The 17,618-nt window shown below is 45.4% G+C and overlaps 2 protein-coding genes across 2 annotated transcripts; one reads left to right on the top strand and one right to left on the bottom strand.

Moving 5' to 3' along the window:
* Positions 1-968: 968 nt before the first annotated feature.
* On the bottom strand, positions 969-3,097 carry LOC106636201 (uncharacterized). Its single transcript, XM_014348522.2, has one exon. The coding sequence runs from the start codon at positions 3,095-3,097 to the stop codon at positions 989-991; it is 2,109 nt and encodes a 702-aa protein (XP_014204008.2). The 3' UTR covers positions 969-988.
* An 11,566-nt stretch (positions 3,098-14,663) lies between these two features.
* On the top strand, positions 14,664-16,059 carry LOC106636287 (innexin inx2-like). The gene has a single exon (XM_014348645.2). The coding sequence runs from the start codon at positions 14,930-14,932 to the stop codon at positions 16,004-16,006; it is 1,077 nt and encodes a 358-aa protein (XP_014204131.2). The 5' UTR covers positions 14,664-14,929; the 3' UTR covers positions 16,007-16,059.
* Positions 16,060-17,618: the final 1,559 nt, after the last annotated feature.

The following is a 17,618-nucleotide window of genomic DNA, read 5'->3' as shown; positions in this document are numbered from 1 at the left end:
AAAAAAAAAATACACACGCAATTTAGACCAACGTGTGGGCCTTGGACTCGCTCTCGTGTGGTATGCACGTAATAATTTATTTCACCAGCCACAATTAAATCATCATTATCATCGTTTGATAATGATTCATTGATATTTACTCTCTTTTTTTATTTATTTAGTATCCTCATCCCCAACGCACACGCACACATAAGGTCTATACCTATTACATAATATATATGTATACTATACATCCTTGGAACATTAAACAGTCTTTGCGTACTTTAGAAATCATTGGGTTGTTATTTTTTTTGTTTTTTTTTTCTTTTTTTGTTTTTTCTCTCTCTCTCTTCCTCTTTCACACGCGCACACTTGTACCAGCAACGTTCATCATTGCCAACTCTGTGTGCCAATTTCTTTGTACATACCTTAATTCGTACCTCAATCGATACAACTCTACCCCCTCTCTCTTTTTTTTTGATAGGCTTTATTTATGTAAGTTCAGTCGGTGAAACATTGAAAAAAAAAAAAACAGAAAGAGAGAGAGAGAGAGAGAGTACTTTATGTATAGACATAAGTATACCTATATATACGAGGGTGGGTGTGCACATGTCCAAATCTATACTTCTCCGTCCCTTCGACGTCAAGTGTGCCGAGACTCGCCAAACGCGTCTGTACATTTATAATAATATTATCCACCCGCACCAACACACACGCGCACGAGTTTTCGTCGTAGTTGTAACGATGTTGCGTGTACTTTCCTGGAGGTGGTGGGGTCTTCTTCCTTGTGGTAAAGTTGCAAAAAACACGTAATGCACAGACACACCCGCGAAAGCTGGCACAAACTTTGTCGAAACTTGGCCGTCACAGAGGCACCGCCGCATCTCCCCCAAACTCGCGACCAAAAAAAAAGAAGAAAAAAAAGCCCGAGGATGGGCCATTGGGTTCGTCATCGTGCATCACTGCAGTGCCGCGGTGGGCCACGAGGCGACGAAGAAGCCAGCGTTGCCTAGACGTCCGTGCCCGTGCCCTCCTGGTAACCCTCGTCCGGCGAGCTGCGGGTCGAAAGGACCCGCTTAAGAGCCGACACCGGGGGCAACACTGGCACGCCCTTCTGCCACACGCGTATCTGCTTGGCGCCCGCCGGAAAGGCCGTCGTCTCCGGCTGGACCGCACCACCGACCGCGCCACCGTGTTGCTGGTGATAGCCCATCACCGGTGGCCCCGCATCCTTGGCCTGCATCAAGTAGGGATTGGTAGAGGTGGTAGCCGGCCTACCGAGGGTTTGTTGGTGCTGTTGCTCCCAGCCGGCTAGGCACTCCGAGTAGAGCTGGAGCCTCGTCTCGTCGCTGTACTGCAACTGGGGCTGCACGCACGGCTCGTCACTGGAGCCCCGCCTCGTGTCCCGGATCAAATCCGGATTGTCGATCGGCATGAGCGAGGCCGACTGCGGGGTCGAGGAGAAACACGGCCCGGCCAATTGCAGGCCCGACTGTTGCTGCTCGTAACTCCGGTTCATCACCTGCTGCAGGTAATCGTGTTGCTGGTGGTGGTGGTGGTGGTTCGTGAGGAGGGGCGACCTACTGGCCACGGAGGCTGCCACCGCGCCAGGCATCTCCGGCGAGTGGTAACGCAAGTGGCTGCTGAAACTCGTGGTCTTGGCCTCGTCGTCGTCAACCGCGTGCTGTTTCCTCCGGCCGGCCGTGGCAGTTGACTCGCCACCGTTGGCCAGTCCCTGGTGATGATGGTCGGTGGTAGTCGACGGGGACGACGACGAGCCGTTGTTGTCGGGGTTGCCCGGTGGGGCCGGGGTCTTGGTCAATTGCTGCTCCTTGGGCTGGGGCAGCCTCCTCAGCCGGGCAAACAGGATCATGATGGTCAGGAGGATGAGGAGTATGAGGACGAGGAGGGCGGCCGAGATGCCGGCTATCTGGCCCGAGCCGAGGGTGGCCATGCCCGCGGTGCGCGTCGACACGTGGAGGGTGAAGTTGGTCTCGACGCTGCCCGCTTGGTTCTCGGCCACGCAGAAAAACACCGACGAGTCGGCCTCTTGGGCGTTGGTCAGCGTGAGGGTGCTCTGCTTCTGGAACAACAGGCCCTCCTCGCTTATGATGACGCGCTGGTAACCGTTGATGGCCGTGTTGTTGTTGGCGTACAATTTCCCGTTCCAGATCCACTTGATCCTCGCCGGGGGTATGGCCGACACTTGGCAAACGATGCTCGCGTTTTCCCCGATCGTCGCCTCGTTGTAACGACTGACGATCTGTATGACCGGGGGACAGGCGAAATCGTCGAGGCCGAGCTCGGCGAAGGACCTGTTGGCCAGGTGGTCGGGCCCCCGGCAGACCGGGGCCACGGGACTCGGCAGATTTTGCTTTATCAGGTACGACTTCATCTCGCGCAGGTGGCAGTCGCAGATCCAGGGGTTCTCGTGGAGCTCGAGGCTCGTGAGTTTGCCGAGGGGCTCGAAGGTCCCCGGGTACTTGAGGGTGGCCAGCCGGTTGTGCCCGAGCTTGAGTACCTCGAGGGCCTCGAGCCCGTGGAAGCTCTTGGGGGCCAAGTCGGCCAGCCCGGAGCTCGACAGGTCCAGCTTCACCAGGTTGGGGGTTGCCCGGAAGGCCCGGTCGGGCACGTAACCCAAGGGATTGTGGCCGAGAACGAGCTCGCGCAGAAACGGCACTCCGGCGAAGCTGTGGCTCGGCACCGAGCTCAACCTATTGTGGCTCAGGTCGAGCTCGACGAGGTTCGTCAAACCCGCCAAGGCCGCCGGATCGATCCGGCTGATACGACAGCCCCGCAGGTACAGACGCTGCAGATTCGTCAGGCGCACCTTGACGAAGATGTTGCTGACGAGGGCGCCGAGGTCGTTGTCGCTGACGTCGAGCACCTGGGTCTCCGGGTCTATACCGTCCGGTATGTTGTTCAGGACCCCGGGCTTGCACTCGACCGTCCTCTTGCCGCCCTTCCACTTGCACGTGCACACGTTGGCGCACACGTTGTCCACCGTTGGCGACGCCTCGCCCTGAACCAACAACAACAACAACAACAGCGGACCCCAACACACCAGGTACCACCAACAACACCACACAGCACCACTACTCCTCCCGTACACCCGCATTTTTCCTCCTTGCTCCTCCTTTCGGCTATCCTTTGACGCTCGAAGCTCGATCGTATGTATGGCGACCGGGGCAATCATCGCCGCGACGAAAGTCGGGGCCCGAAGGAGCTGCCCCGGGTGCTCGACGCCCAAATCCCGCGGCCAAAGACGGAGCAAAGCGCCATGTCTGCCCAACCGGAGGGAGGAGCACTCGCTCGTTGTTCTTGATTGTCGTTATAATCCTCGCGGCGTTGAAGAGAGGGGGGAGGGGGGAGGGCAGGTACGTGCCGAGAGTTACGCCACTTTGGGGAAGAGAGGATCAGCGGGCCAAGTGTCCAGCACGTACGGCACCAGCATCACGTAAGCGAGCGTATCCCCCGCTTCTTTCCCGATCCGCGGGCGACCTACATACACACACAGAGAAAAGCGCGCGCGCGCGGCGGTGGCTCGGTCTTCTTTGAGCTTTCCCTTCTTGCCCCGTTATCCTATACGTGGCCGTCGTTGTAAGGTGGTGGTGCACAAACCACGAGTGGACGTGCCTCCGGTGACGATACGACCCGTTAAGGGCGCATCACACACGCAGAGCGTTGAACCTAGTATCCATCGGATCGCGATGGGTGTAAAAGGTACACGTATCACGGGGAGGCGAAAGAGAACCGAGGGGGGTGTGCGTGCGCGCGCTAGCCGATGGGCTCTCTCTCTCTCTTACGTAAACCCCCTCGGGCCGATTGCACCGTGCACTTGCTTAGCTTCTCCGTGCACAGGAGCATCGGTCAACACACACACACACACACGTACACGTTTGGTCGTGGCAAAAGTAACAGTGGGGGGTATACTGGCACCAGGTATATTATACGGGTCAGCGAACGGCGCCGTCACCCACAAAATGGAACCTCCGGCTTGGTGCTCGCGAATTCGGGCACCGACTGATGCTGCTGTTTTTCTCCCTCTCTCTCTTTGTTGTATCCCCTCGTTATCTCGTCCTCCTCCTCGGCGCCACTTGCTCTCGACGAGAGGACTGTGCCAAAGTAAGGCGATCGGGGGTGAGGGGTGGTTCATCTATAGGAGAAACTGATTTTGGTCTTTCTTTGAGATGCGACCGATGATGATGATTGCCACCCTTGCCCATAAGAGTCTTAATCTCTCTCTCTCTCTCTCTCTCGTGGCTGCAACAGCACTGTAGGTATATTGTGCACTCGCAGAACAAAAAAAAAAAAAAAAACGGAAGCGAGAAAATCGGAGAGAGGGTGTAATAGGGGCTGCTCCTTTCAGCGCGGTAGCGTATGTGTGTGTACACGTATGACGCGAGAGTCGTACAGCAGGAGGCGAACGGGTGGCTATCCCGATTGTTGTGTGTGTGTGTGTGTGTGTATAGAGGCGAGAACTGTTGACGGCTTTCCGTGCGAGGCGACGGCTCGCGGCGAACTGTGGCCGTCGCGTATGGAACAGAGAAAGACCGTGGTGTGCCGAGCGCCCGTCCGCCCGGTGGTGGTGGTGCCTCCCCGCGCACACAAAGTAGGGCGCACCCTTCCACCGCTGCTGTACTCCCTCAGCTCTATATATACCTCTCTCTTCGTCTATGTGCCCCCATACACACTATTCCACCCCCCCCACCCCCCTTCGCCCCTCTGGAGATACGTGTGTGTGTGTGTTTGGATGCCCCCGTGGGCGCGCGCACCCAATGGCACCCCCTTGCGTCCGTGTCTGTTCGGGTGTATATATAGGGCGGCTGTACCCTCGGTGAGTGTGCACATTGAGGGGAAGGGGGGTGGCATCGTGTCGTTGACTCTCGGCGCTGGCGCACTGCTCGCCAGCCCTCGGCGTCGCTCTATCTACCCCCCCCCCCCTCCCCTATGCAGCCGCATCTATTTTGTGTCTATGTGGAGAGACATACACACACACACACACACACGCGAGCGCTTAAATTCCCCTTTTTCGTATACACGTATACGCTTCCCTTATTCGAATGCACCCTCGCGCCGTGCTGACAGTGGGCACACACTCGTGCTTTCCCCGCCGGAGACTCGAAATCGTTATTTCTCTCTCCCCGTGCATGGCTCCTCCGAGGCCACCTGTCTACTTTCCACCCTCGATCTTTCCTCTCTCTCTATCTCTCTATGTGTGTGTGTGTGTATCCCACGCTTATTTCGGTCCCTGCAGCTTTTCCATCCGATATTCTGCTCTTTGCCCGCGTACCCAAAGCACCGCCATACTCTGTCGCTCTCTTTTTCTCGCGGTACGTATACATGTATATATGTGTATATTATGTGTAGAAGCCATCATAGTCACGGTGGCGGAGCGAGTCAACCCTTTCTCTCTCGACAAAAGTTCGGCGCACGCGCTCCTATACCTACCCGGTGGCCCACAGATCTCCAACACGCCCCAACCCCCTGAAGCTTCTGATGTGCATTTCGGTATATATAGAGTTGGATTTTCATATATATATATACATATATATATGTAGGTACCTGTCTGCCACGGGAAACAGGTTGTACTCGCTACAACGTGCATTTTAATATTTCATACCCCCCGGTGTTCATCTTATTTACGGGGGAGTCGTAGTTAATTGGCGATTATATATGTATATATATACCTACATGGGAGGAAAGAAGGTCATATGGTGCGCTTTACCGTGTCGTATATGTGTGTATCATAGTCGCTTGAGTTTCGAGTTTCCCCTAATTCTACTTTTTTTTTCTTTCCTATAAAATTATTACCTATACAGGTAGTGGATACGCGTTCAATTTGAAATGTTGTTTCCGCGTACGCGTATTACTCGATTGTAAGTTTTCTTGGATCCGTTGCGTTTGTAACGTGTATAAGTATCAGGAAATCGAGGAATATCTAGGCTAATCGGAGATATATTTGTGCATCTTTTTCATTGTACTTCACAAAAAAATAAAAAACAATTTTTCGAAGGGATCCTGATTGTCAAGGTAATATGAATTATTATTGTTCCCAACAGTTCGAAAGAAAAGACTTTTTTTTTTTTTTTTTTTTTTTTCTTCCAATAAACAAAAAAAAAAGGTAAAATTAGCTCTTTGGCTCTGCTGGTCAGATGAGCGCAATCCCAGTCGACGACGAGTAACTTGGCGTTATCTGCTTCTGAGATATGAGCAAACTGCCCCGCCGCCGTCAACCGTATACGCTTAAATAATTGAGTGGCGGTCGGGTTGGGAGGAGTTTCTCGGAAAAGCGCCTCAAATCGGGTTAGTAAACATTACATACAGTTAAAACGTCCACATAAAGGCTATATACCTACATATAGGTACTTGCAAGTAGGTACACCACGCAAATAACCGAGCACATATGTATACTGCAGCTATGCGAAACTAAACTGCTTGCGTTGCTAACTGGAGAGAATTACTTGCCTGAAAAAAAAAAAAAAATTAACATCGCTTTTCATTTTTCCAAGTTAAACGGAGCGTGTGTTCTTATATGTGTATCAATTATGCAGGCCAATACTCGCGAGCTGTACAGGCTTTCTGAGAAACTTTGGCGGCATGATTTGCATTTTACAAGAGGCTCCTTGCACTTATACATATATATCCTACTTCTTGGAAGCCACCTCATATAAAATATCGAAAGCGAGAGCACAGTGTTACACTACGGTATGTAGAGTAGGGGGGGGGGGGCCTCCAAAATTTTGCTCAATGCATATAATTGCGTGTAAATAACAATAATATCGGTTTAATGGATTCATCATCATCAAGGCAAGACTCGCGGTGGACGGGATGTGTATACATTGTAATGCGCTCAAATTATTAAACCGCCCCGTGCTGATGTCCTAGTGGCTCGCAATGGACGGCCGTCGTCGTTACTTTCAGTTAGGGGTTAACTGATGGTCGGTCTGCAACTATACCATGATTAACCGGGATCTGTTGGATTTTGTGTGAATGAAGGGAAACCTTTTTCTTTTCTCGGTATACAATCTGGGAACCTCGCATTTTCCCCATCACTATAGCTGCGCCCAAGCACTTGGTGTAATTTTGTATGCCCTCGCGGGTGAAATAAAAACCAGTCCTTTCGAACCACGTGCACCGACGCGAGTCTATTTACATGTTGCATGCATCAACGCGACAAAAAAAATAATAATAATAATATATGTACAATTACATGAATGAAAAACCTAAATTAAATTTAGGAAGAAAAAAAAAAAAAACTTCAAAAAAATGTACATTCGAGATTATTTATACCTAGGATAATTTTCATAAAGAGCACAAAGTTATACGTTAAAATATCAATGAAAATTATTATTCACAAATTATGTACCATAAATATGGTGTCGAACTTTTTGAATCCGAGTGACGGGGCCAAACGGGTCGCAGTCACAATATATACATAAATGTATCGATCGATGAATCACTGTACTTCTTCCCCATCCGAGCGTATATACGCTATACATTTGTGCAGCTGCTGTACATATATATGTGTGTACATTCATACCCGCCCGAGCATATCCGAAACAGAGGCAGCTGTCCCACACCTGTCCTACCGCGCGTCCCTTTCTTCTCACCCCCCCCCCCCTCCCACCAACGCCAAATGCACACAGCCAACGAAATCGGAGAAAAAACAACAACAAACAAACAAACGAAAAAAACAGACGGAAAAAGAAAGAGGTAAAAGCACAGGCAGGGTATATCGCAAAGCGATACAACGCACGGGGGTGAATGGACCAACCAACATCGGGTCTGCAAGTGCAGTTTACACAAGGAGAGACTGTATATATATATATATATATATATACAACCCGGGTTAACGAAAGACTCGATTGGAAGGGGTTGGGTGTACCTATACGTATAGAATTTAATTATATACGTATAGGGTGAAAAGTCCAATGTTGTATGTATACACATGTACGTTACGTCAACCAAATACGCTTACTTACATAAGTGTCCGGGGAAGGCTGCGTAGTACCATTGCACCGATAAGAGGTGGACTTTGTCGCGGTGCCAGAGTAAGTATATATATATATATATATAATATATGTGAACTCGAGCACACGCGAGCTTCCTGTAACATCCGAGGGTATAGGAGGGGCTCGTGCGCACACACAAACGAGGAAGGCGCGTGGTATCAAAAAAGATAGTAAGTGTGTATACATATATATAGGTACTGGCGCTTTTAGCCGAGAAAAGTGAGAGATAACAAAGTAGCCCTAGCCTGTCGTCCGCACGTATATATGTATGGGGTTGGAGTCCGGTGCATGCACACTATAAGTATACGTATATTTATATGTATATAAACGAGTGTCCAAATGCACCGAGCGGAGTGCCGGATTACGGGGGGGAACGGAACAAACGAAGGGTTTGTGCACCGCGCACTGCACATACATGCGGGGAGAGACTACTAGACTAGTGTCACATGTACATGCACGCACGCGTGCGCGTGACGGAGGGGTTGCACACGGGAACGTGTAGGTATACATGTGTGTTATATTATTGTAGCGCGAGGTGAGGTGCACTGGTGCGAGCGACGGTCCCAAAATAAGGGGGACGCAAAAGTATAAGAGAACACCCTATACCCCATGTAGAGCAACCTTCCTCCCTCCCTCTTTTTTTGCACGCTGCGCTGCAGCCTGTATACGTATAATAATACCTACATTGTGTATGCTCACTCGTTTGCGAATGTCGCTCCCGGATGATTAGTTTTGCTCTCATGTATACATATATATGTGTGTACTACAACTAATAATATGCACTACACGTGTACGTTATGGGCTGTTCTGTCGATGATGCGCGACACGCGTCACGCACGTGTGTGCATATAATATATATATATACAGTCTTTGCCCTCGTGTATACTTCGCCCCTACTTTTTTTTTCATTACTTACGATACTTTCTCTCTGAACTCCATACCTTATACTGTACAGCCCGCTTTCTCCTTTTGTTCGGTTCGATTCTCCCCCTCCCGATGCCGCTGGAATATCCACGGGGGAGACAACTCCTTTTGCAAAAACGCGCCGACTCTCTTTTTCGTCGTACGTATAGTGTTGTGCGATAGAGGTAAGCTCGATATTTCTCTTTATTCCCGCTGCACCTTCCCTTTTTTTCTCACCCTATACCGTACCATACAATCCCTGAAAATGCTAATCCCCTCACCCTATACGTGCACCATGGATATGTGTACCTATATAAGTACACGGTTGCACGCACATACGGTCAACTTGAATCTTTATAATGCCATTAGTTTTTTGTTCGCACTCGTCTATACTGCACTTGCTAAAAACTCCTCGTTCGCTCTCTATTTTTTGCCCTCCCTTGGCTATATATGTATATGTATAACGTTATTATGCGTGCACAAGAGCGTGAAAAGAAAAGAGCGGTGCCGCTCGAACGATTTGTTTTTTCCCGCCGCTGAAAGTGGATTATGGCAAATAATTGCGTGGGGGCTTATTCCCGTGTGCGTTTGATATATATATCCGTGAGAGGAAGTGTATTATGGTCTGCCCACCCCTTTCCTTCGTCGCGGGAGTTTGGCTCAATTAAATACACCGACTCGCGTTGGCTGGGGGCCCCAATACTCTTTTCATTTTTTCTTTCTTTTTTTTTTCTTTCTTTTTTTTTTTTTTTTTTTTTTTTTTTTCAATGTATAGTTTTCTGATAAAAATGTACTTGTAGCCGGTGCTTTGTAAATATTAATTTGGAAGATAAAATTACTTGATTCCATTTCGAAAGAAAAAAAAACAATAGCCTAAGTGCTTAAATATTTGATTTCAAAGGTAAAGAAAAAAAAAATAAAAGCCCAAAGTAGGAAAAAACATTTTTCTGAATTTTTTATTCCGAGTGATGTTGAATGAAAATTTTTTTTATGAAACAAATGTACTTCGAAGCAAAAAAAAAAAATTTCTTCGATAGTTTTTAAAGGTCCATAAAATAATTGTACCCAAGTCTGGCTGTGCTATGTTGGATGGAAATACGTTTTTCAGGCGAGTTCCCAATACTACCTGTTTGAACTGTTTGTCAATAGTTATGGCTTGAAAGCGGGAAAAATCAGTACGAGACGAAATAAATCCATCTCGAGTATAGCTGGGCATATTGACGTGCGCAAATGAAAATTAAAAACCGAAAAAAAAATGCCTTTTTTATAAATATACATAAATTGCGGCAGCTCGTTTTGTCCACGCCGCTGGTTCTTTGTGCACGAGGAGGGCACTCGCAATTGAAACAATTTGAATAACAAATTTATTTAAAAGCAAGCGTATACGTACACGCACCTACATAGTGATGGGTACGATCGAAATAAAAAAATATTAGTTCGAGTGCTTCCCTCGACATTGAGGGCAGCAATTCAAATTTGACGGCTCGAGCGTGAGTCATGTACGAGTTGCTTTGTTGCAACGATTACACGAATATACGTCGTAAAAAATATTCAGTAATTCAAATGGTTTAATTTTTTTTTCTATCAAGTGCAAGGAGAGTATAATAGAGAAAGCAGGGAAACGTGGTCAAATAAAAATAAAATTCCGGTATCCGCGGTTCTGGAGCGACAGGATGAGAGAGCAAACCTCCGGGTTTGATTGAAATCATGGGGCTGCTCATGTATGTAAATCCACGAGGAGGAGGTGGTCGACAAAGAGACAATGAACGCGTACACACAGTGCACGTATTGTACTGATCGGGAGTTGGTTATTTCACGCTTCGACGAACTCCCATTGTTAATCACAGCCTATACGCTGGCCAATGTTTTTGAAATTCAATCCTCTATAGCGTGTTGACTCGAATTGTTTTTTTATTTTTATTTTTTTTTTACCTTTAAAAAACAACACAATAGAAACAATAATCTAATGAAACGTAGTTATTTGGAATCCATATATTGTACTCACAGGGGGGGAGGAAGCTCATTTATTTATTTCATGAATATTCATCGATGCATTTTCGCTGATGACTGTCTCATGAATGTTTCATACGGATTCGAGAAAAAAAAAAAAAAAAATCAAATCAAATCGCACGGAAAAAAACTTGAGCGAGCACACATATACACTATATTATACAGTTACGATTTTCATAGCAACCTCTCCTCCAGCCCCCCCGTTTACGAGGACAACTTCTGTTTTCCTCGCGATCGAAGGAAAAAGCTCAACTTTGAAAATCTCTTTTGTTGCGTTTTGTTTTTTATCTTCATTCCCGCTCGCTTCGACGCCCCGCTAAAACGCTCGGCTTAAAATATTTAGCCCGCCGCCTCCGCACCTCCCGCACCGGCATGAAACTTTCAAAAGCACACTCTTATGAAACGAGACAGTATCGCGAGTTTTGAGTTTACTCGCATGCCCGTGATCCCGTGCAGAATTTAAGGTGCCGTGAATTTTTAAATGGTCCCTCGCGAGGGCCGCCCGAGTCCGCCCCGCACTTGGCTCCCGGGGAGCAATCTTGAGGAATAAAGCCTCTGGTCTTAATCCGCTTTAATCTCTCGGGCCTTTAGGCTGATTAAATTTCAACGGGGACGAGTTTCAACCGAGCGATGAGTCGCTCTTTAGGAGTGGATTCACAGTGATTCGCCATGACAAATATTCTTATGGTTTTATACATAGGACTTTTTTCTTTCGGCCGTTTCGAAAAGTGTAAAGTGTAGATTGGCAGAGATGAGTGGAGCCAACAACGTAGCATGTACATTTTGGTGGCTACTTCGTTAAATACACGTGTGGCGTGTTTTTTCAAATTTTTTAAGTTCATTTATTTGTTTTTTCAACTTGAGTACTTATCGACGTTATCTTGTTGGTACATACGCTTTTTCATTCGCACGTTTATTAATATGCTTATCAATGTGGGATATTTTTCTTTTACTTTGAGTTGAAAAAACTTACAAAGGCTTTTCGTAACAATTCAATTGAACAAAAGTGTCGTCGTAGCAAAAAAATATTTGAAATACTTACCACGTGTGTGTAAAAATTGGGTCAATAACAGCGCCACTACTTGTGTCATTTTCATTATAATCTTCAAAGTCGTATGAACCGTAAAATATGTTATTGTAATGATGTGTCTTGTCCTCGCACACCAACCCTTTTATATCCTTAATATCCTACGTCCGTTACTAGTTTGCAATTTTCAATCGAATCTCCGACTTTGCAATTATTATTTTTTCTCTCAAAACACAGCTCTTTGTTATTCATTATTACTGTAACTGCTGATTTTATTATTATTATTATTATTATTATTATTATTATTATTATTATATTGTTCTGTTATTATTAAATAGTTTTACGACTTTGTTACATTTTTTCTGAATAAATTCCAAAGATCCAAACTGTAAAAACATACATGGATATCACAACCCCTGTTCTTACGATTCTTTCCGCAACGAATGCGTGCAATCATCCGTGTGCATCGGATACCTCTGTAACAAAGCCAAACGTGCAACATTTTGTCTGCCGATCTTTGCAGTTTTAAAAATTAATTAACACACACAGACAACGGCTTGGCAAACAGACGCACTATTCTATTAAATTGATCACACACGTACAACATTTTATCCTGAACACAATAATTTATCCACACGCACGTTCTGCGGCAAATTCCTCGTCGTTTTTTATTTTTTTTATGCACCCGTTCGCGTAAAAACCCGCACAAACACAAAGCTGCATACATATACGGTTGGATACAACAGCAGCAGTGCACACAGGCTCAGTTTGCCTTGCATCACCCCATTTGTCATTCTCTCTGTCTTATACCGTATCATATATTTTTGTCCCCTCTATTTATATCGCCAACCCGGCCCGTCCAAGCTTCACTCGCGATGGCACACATTCGTCGCTCCACTTTCTCCCTCCCTCCCTTTCTCTCTTGCGTTTTCGTTCTTTTACTTTTTCAGCACATCACCCAAGTAGGTACACACAGAAGGCTTTTAAGGGGTTGGCCCCAGCGGCCTCTCCCTTGGACATTCATGATGTTTGGCGATTTTTCCCTCCTCCTCCTCCTCCTCCCACATGTATACCTGCATGTGTTTCATACGCAACTCACGGAAGTGTAGGTATAAGCGACACGATACAGGAGGTCTACTGAACCTCCTTCCCCCCCCCCTCCCCCACCCCACCTCCTTTTTTTTCTGAAAAGGTATGTAATCTGTCTCTCGAGAGAAATAAGGGAGTTGTATATACTCGCTACTCTCTTATTTCGCATGCACGTGGCAGAGCGCGAGCTAACCCATCGAGGAGAGATATGTCAGGCCATCAATGATGCGAAGCTCTTCTACACCAGCCCCCAACTCGTTTATTTTTTTTTTTTTATCCCCACGTATATATATATATTATCTACCTACTGGAGCGTTTGTCATTAATACGTTGATCAAAAAAAAGTGAGAGAGCGAATCGTTCATTCACAGACGCTTGCCTATCGAGTCTGTTTATCGCTCGTTACGTATTATTACTTTTCCTTTTTTTTTTTTTTTTTTTTTTTTCTTTGTGGTAAGGCGAGGGGGGCTTGAACCGTGTATCTTTATTCAAAATTTTGTTGGCGTTTCGAGGGGGTTTTAGGTGGTAAAAAAAATGCGCGGGCACATAATACATATATCGTACCGCCTACCACTGATTTGTAGAAAGTGGATGTATGGGGTATATGATAACGTTGATGGTGAGATACAAAGAAGCGTTTGTACTTACAAGTACTTCGAACGGGGGAAGATAGCGCGTTTTGAATTCCAGGGGAGATAAGATAATCGCTTGCATGGCCTTCCCTGATGTCTCTTTTGGGGATAATCTTTCTTCTGTAGGGTTAAATGAGTGAGTCATCAATTAACGCGTTACACGTCCATGTGGATGTGTCGTAAAGTACTTGAGTAAATGTTGATTCGAGCAATGAAAACTCCTATAAATAATCCAGATGATAAAAAGTTTTGTGCGCTACTTGCGACGTTACATTTTTATATTTTGTTTTAGACGAAAAACTTTGATTATATTCGCTACTAATATACAGGTGTACATGCAGGATTTTATCTTTACTTGCAACTTATCGATAATGAGTTGAGTATTTTTTTTTTTTTTTTTTTTACATTCAACAAAAAGAGCAATAGCTGCGCGGGGGTGTAAAAATCAGGTATAATGCATCGAGCAGTTTTCTAAAATGTACGATTCTGGTGACTTAGGGATGGAGGCATAAGCATAGAGATAAGAAAAAGAGCAATACACCTCTAGTCCTTCCAAACGCACGAAAGCCGGGAAAACTTTCGTAAAGGAGTAAAACTTATGATTGATATCGTAAATATTAATGCGTATAGCAACACCTTTAGCGGTTCAAAGCGGTTATCAGCGGTTTATGTCTAATATGGTAAGTACCTATACGAAAATGGCCCACAATAAATAAACAAAGCTCATCGTACCCGAGTATCAACAGTACCAACGGGGATATCAGTCTCAGTTATGCCACGGTGACACATGGGTACATACACATATGTGTTATTCGGACCATTCAAGTTATTTAGGTAAGTTATTTCGACTTTACTTCATAGCGCAAGATATATATATTTATTGCTGCTTATCGATACATGTGCCGTTTTTTCTGTTTTATTCATAAATGTGTTTTCTTGAATTTTTCGGTAACGCAGGAGGCACAGGACAATATTAATGCCAAAAGACAACAGAAAAGAGAAAAAAGGCACGAACCGACCCCCACCACCCGTTGACCTCTTATCTGCCTAATATGCATGAGAAAACTTGTAATTACTCAAGGTTAGCGTAGCCAATTTCTATACAGCTATTGTGCCCTCGAGACTCGTTTGCGTCACGTGTGAACACTCCGTGGCTACTTTGACGCTTATTGTACTAACACGCTTTGTATAGCTATATATTAGCTATAGTTGACAAAAAAGTAGTATACGTGCATTGTGAACTTTAATCCTTCGATTGATTAAAAAAGGTCAAAATGTTTAAAACTTTCGACCCCGTGAAGAGCTTATTGACGTTGGACGACGTATGCATCGACAACATTGTATTCAAGTTACATTACAAGGCAAGCTTCGTCCTGCTGGTGTCATTTTCGATACTGGTCAGTGCAACTCAGTACTTTGGCGATCCCATCAACTGCCTAGCGGATGTGATTCCACCGAAGATAATGAACACTTACTGCTGGATCCACTCCACCTTCACGTTACCAGAAAAAAATGGAATCCCCGGCAGGAGTGTCGTCCAACCCGGTGTGGCGATCCACGTGGAAGACAACGACCAAGTCAAGCTGCACAAGTACTACCAGTGGGTGTGCTTCGCCCTTTTCTGCCAAGCCCTCCTGTTTTACGTGCCCCGTTACCTCTGGCTGATATCCGAGGGTGGCAAGATCAAGATGCTCATGGCCTTCTCGAACAAGCCCTACACCAGTGACAAGGACAAGGCCAAGAACAACAAACTCCTCGTCGACTACTTCATCGCGAACCTCCACTCCCACAACCTTTACGCCTACCGATTCTTCGTCTGCGAGATTCTCAACTTCGTCAACGTATTTCTGCAAATGTACGCGGTCGACGTATTTTTGGGCGGCGAGTTCTCAAGGTACGGGCTGGAGGTCATCAACTTCACCGAGATGGACCAGTACGAGCGCATCGACCCCATGACCCGGGTGTTCCCGAAACTGACAAAGTGCACCTTCCCCAAGTACGGGCCGAGCGGTAGCGTGGAGAAGCACGACGGTCTCTGCGTGCTCGCGCTGAACGTCGTCAACGAGAAGGTGTACGTGTTCCTTTGGTTCTGGTTGTGGTTCCTGGCCGCCGTAAGCGCCGTGAACTTGCTTTACCGCGTGTGCGCGTGCACGGGAGTCAACTTCCGTAGGCAATTGTTCCGGGCGCGTTCGAGGCTCAACGCCAAGCGCGAGGTGGATGAGGTTTTCAACGGGTGTCGGATCGGCGATTGGTTCGTTCTCAGTCAGTTCAGCAAGAACGCCGAGCCCCTCACCTACAAGCATCTCATCACCGATCTGGTCAAGGAGATGCAGGCCGGTGAGTTCGTCTAGGGGACGAGCTATATATTCGTGGGACCCGTGGACCTTTTTTTACAAAACCCCATAACGGTCATTGTGGCTGTTTTTTTTATTTTTTTTTTTACTGTAAATATACATACGTTTTTATTCTATGTGTGTGTGTGTGTTTACTGTGATTTTCGCTTAACTTTCACAAGCTGTTATTTTATACAAGGATTGCACTTTTTTTTTTTTTTTTTTGTTAAAAGGCAATTTTTTGCCTTCCCCAGGGTTTACATTTTACGTGTGTTTGTAAAAGTTTAAAATCTCTTGTTATTCTTTTCTTGTAATATCTATATATTTATAAAGTAGGGTTAAACGATTCATCTCTTTGTATACATTGTGCTCTGCGAATTGTAAAAGTATGTAAAAGTATCATTGACAGGCGTAAGTTTTCGCAAAATATTAAAAAATTAAAGTGTAATGATTAAAACGAAAATCTATTCTGTTGAATAGTTAAACCCTTCAACATACCATTATCTCACTGATTATAGATACGAGAGTTATCTACTTTCGAAAAATAAATAACATTAGTGTATACATACATACATATATTATGTATTACCGCGAACGCTTAAAGTGTCGATGCTTAAAGCTATTTGGTGCTAATAGCGCAATACTTTGTACTTCAGCTCACAAGTGTAATTATTGTGACGCTTCATTATCTGTCACCGCTCAAATCAGTAGTTGTTGTTGTTTCTGACGTTCGAAAAGATATATACTTTATGATTAAATTAGTTTAATTACCAATTCGTTTTTAACTTGCGTTTTCTGTTTGAACATACAAAGTAAGATTTCTTAATTTTAACCAAAATGTATATAAAATAAAATATCAAATTATCAAACAAATTATCCAAATAAAAAAAAAAAAAAAAAAAAAAAAAACATGTTTCATTTTATGGGGGAGAAGGCGGATATTCGACAAAAAAAAACTACGGTGGAGAATGGAGCTTTTGTGGTCAGTCCATTAGTGGAAAGTAACATTTGATCATATATTAATTTTTTTACGTGAAAAAACACAGCGCGTGGACCAAAATTTTCATACAGACTTGATACACTCTCGCGCACATGAAGCTGCGACCCTTCCCTAATAATACGAGAGCGAAAATTGTAACAGTGACCCACAAAGAAACACTGCTCACGGTATATAAATAAGTTTGGGCAAACTCAAATGGTTGGGCTCATTTTCAAAGTGGTGTGAGTAAAAAAATGTAAACATCCAAAAAATTCAACATTAAAAAAAACTTACATCACTGCAGTCCTTAAAATAAAAATGTTCACCCACAGCCACGATCCCATGTAGGAAAGCTTCTTGCTAAAAGTAATTTTTTTCTGCGTATACTTCTTTTCCCTCAAAGCGGAGACATTAAATACTTCCAGTCGGTATAACATTTACTCTACCTTTTTTGCGTACATCTGATGCGATGATTCTCAAAAGTCGTGCTCGTCAAAAGAAAAGAAAAATTACAGCACAAGGCCAACTCAACCGAGAACGTGTGCATTTCAGCAGTCGTGCCTCAATCAAGGCTAAAAAGCGAGCGAAAAAAATAAAGGCACGAAATAAAAGCTCGGGCCAACAGCTACCGGAATAGTATGTAAGTAAGAA

This window comes from Copidosoma floridanum, unplaced genomic scaffold (assembly GCF_036245765.1).
Source record: "Copidosoma floridanum isolate Cflo_tuat_1 unplaced genomic scaffold, Cflo_Japanese_pri ptg000001l, whole genome shotgun sequence".
In the NCBI taxonomy this organism is placed as follows: domain Eukaryota; kingdom Metazoa; phylum Arthropoda; class Insecta; order Hymenoptera; family Encyrtidae; genus Copidosoma; species Copidosoma floridanum.
This window is presented reverse-complemented; position numbering and strand designations above follow the sequence as displayed.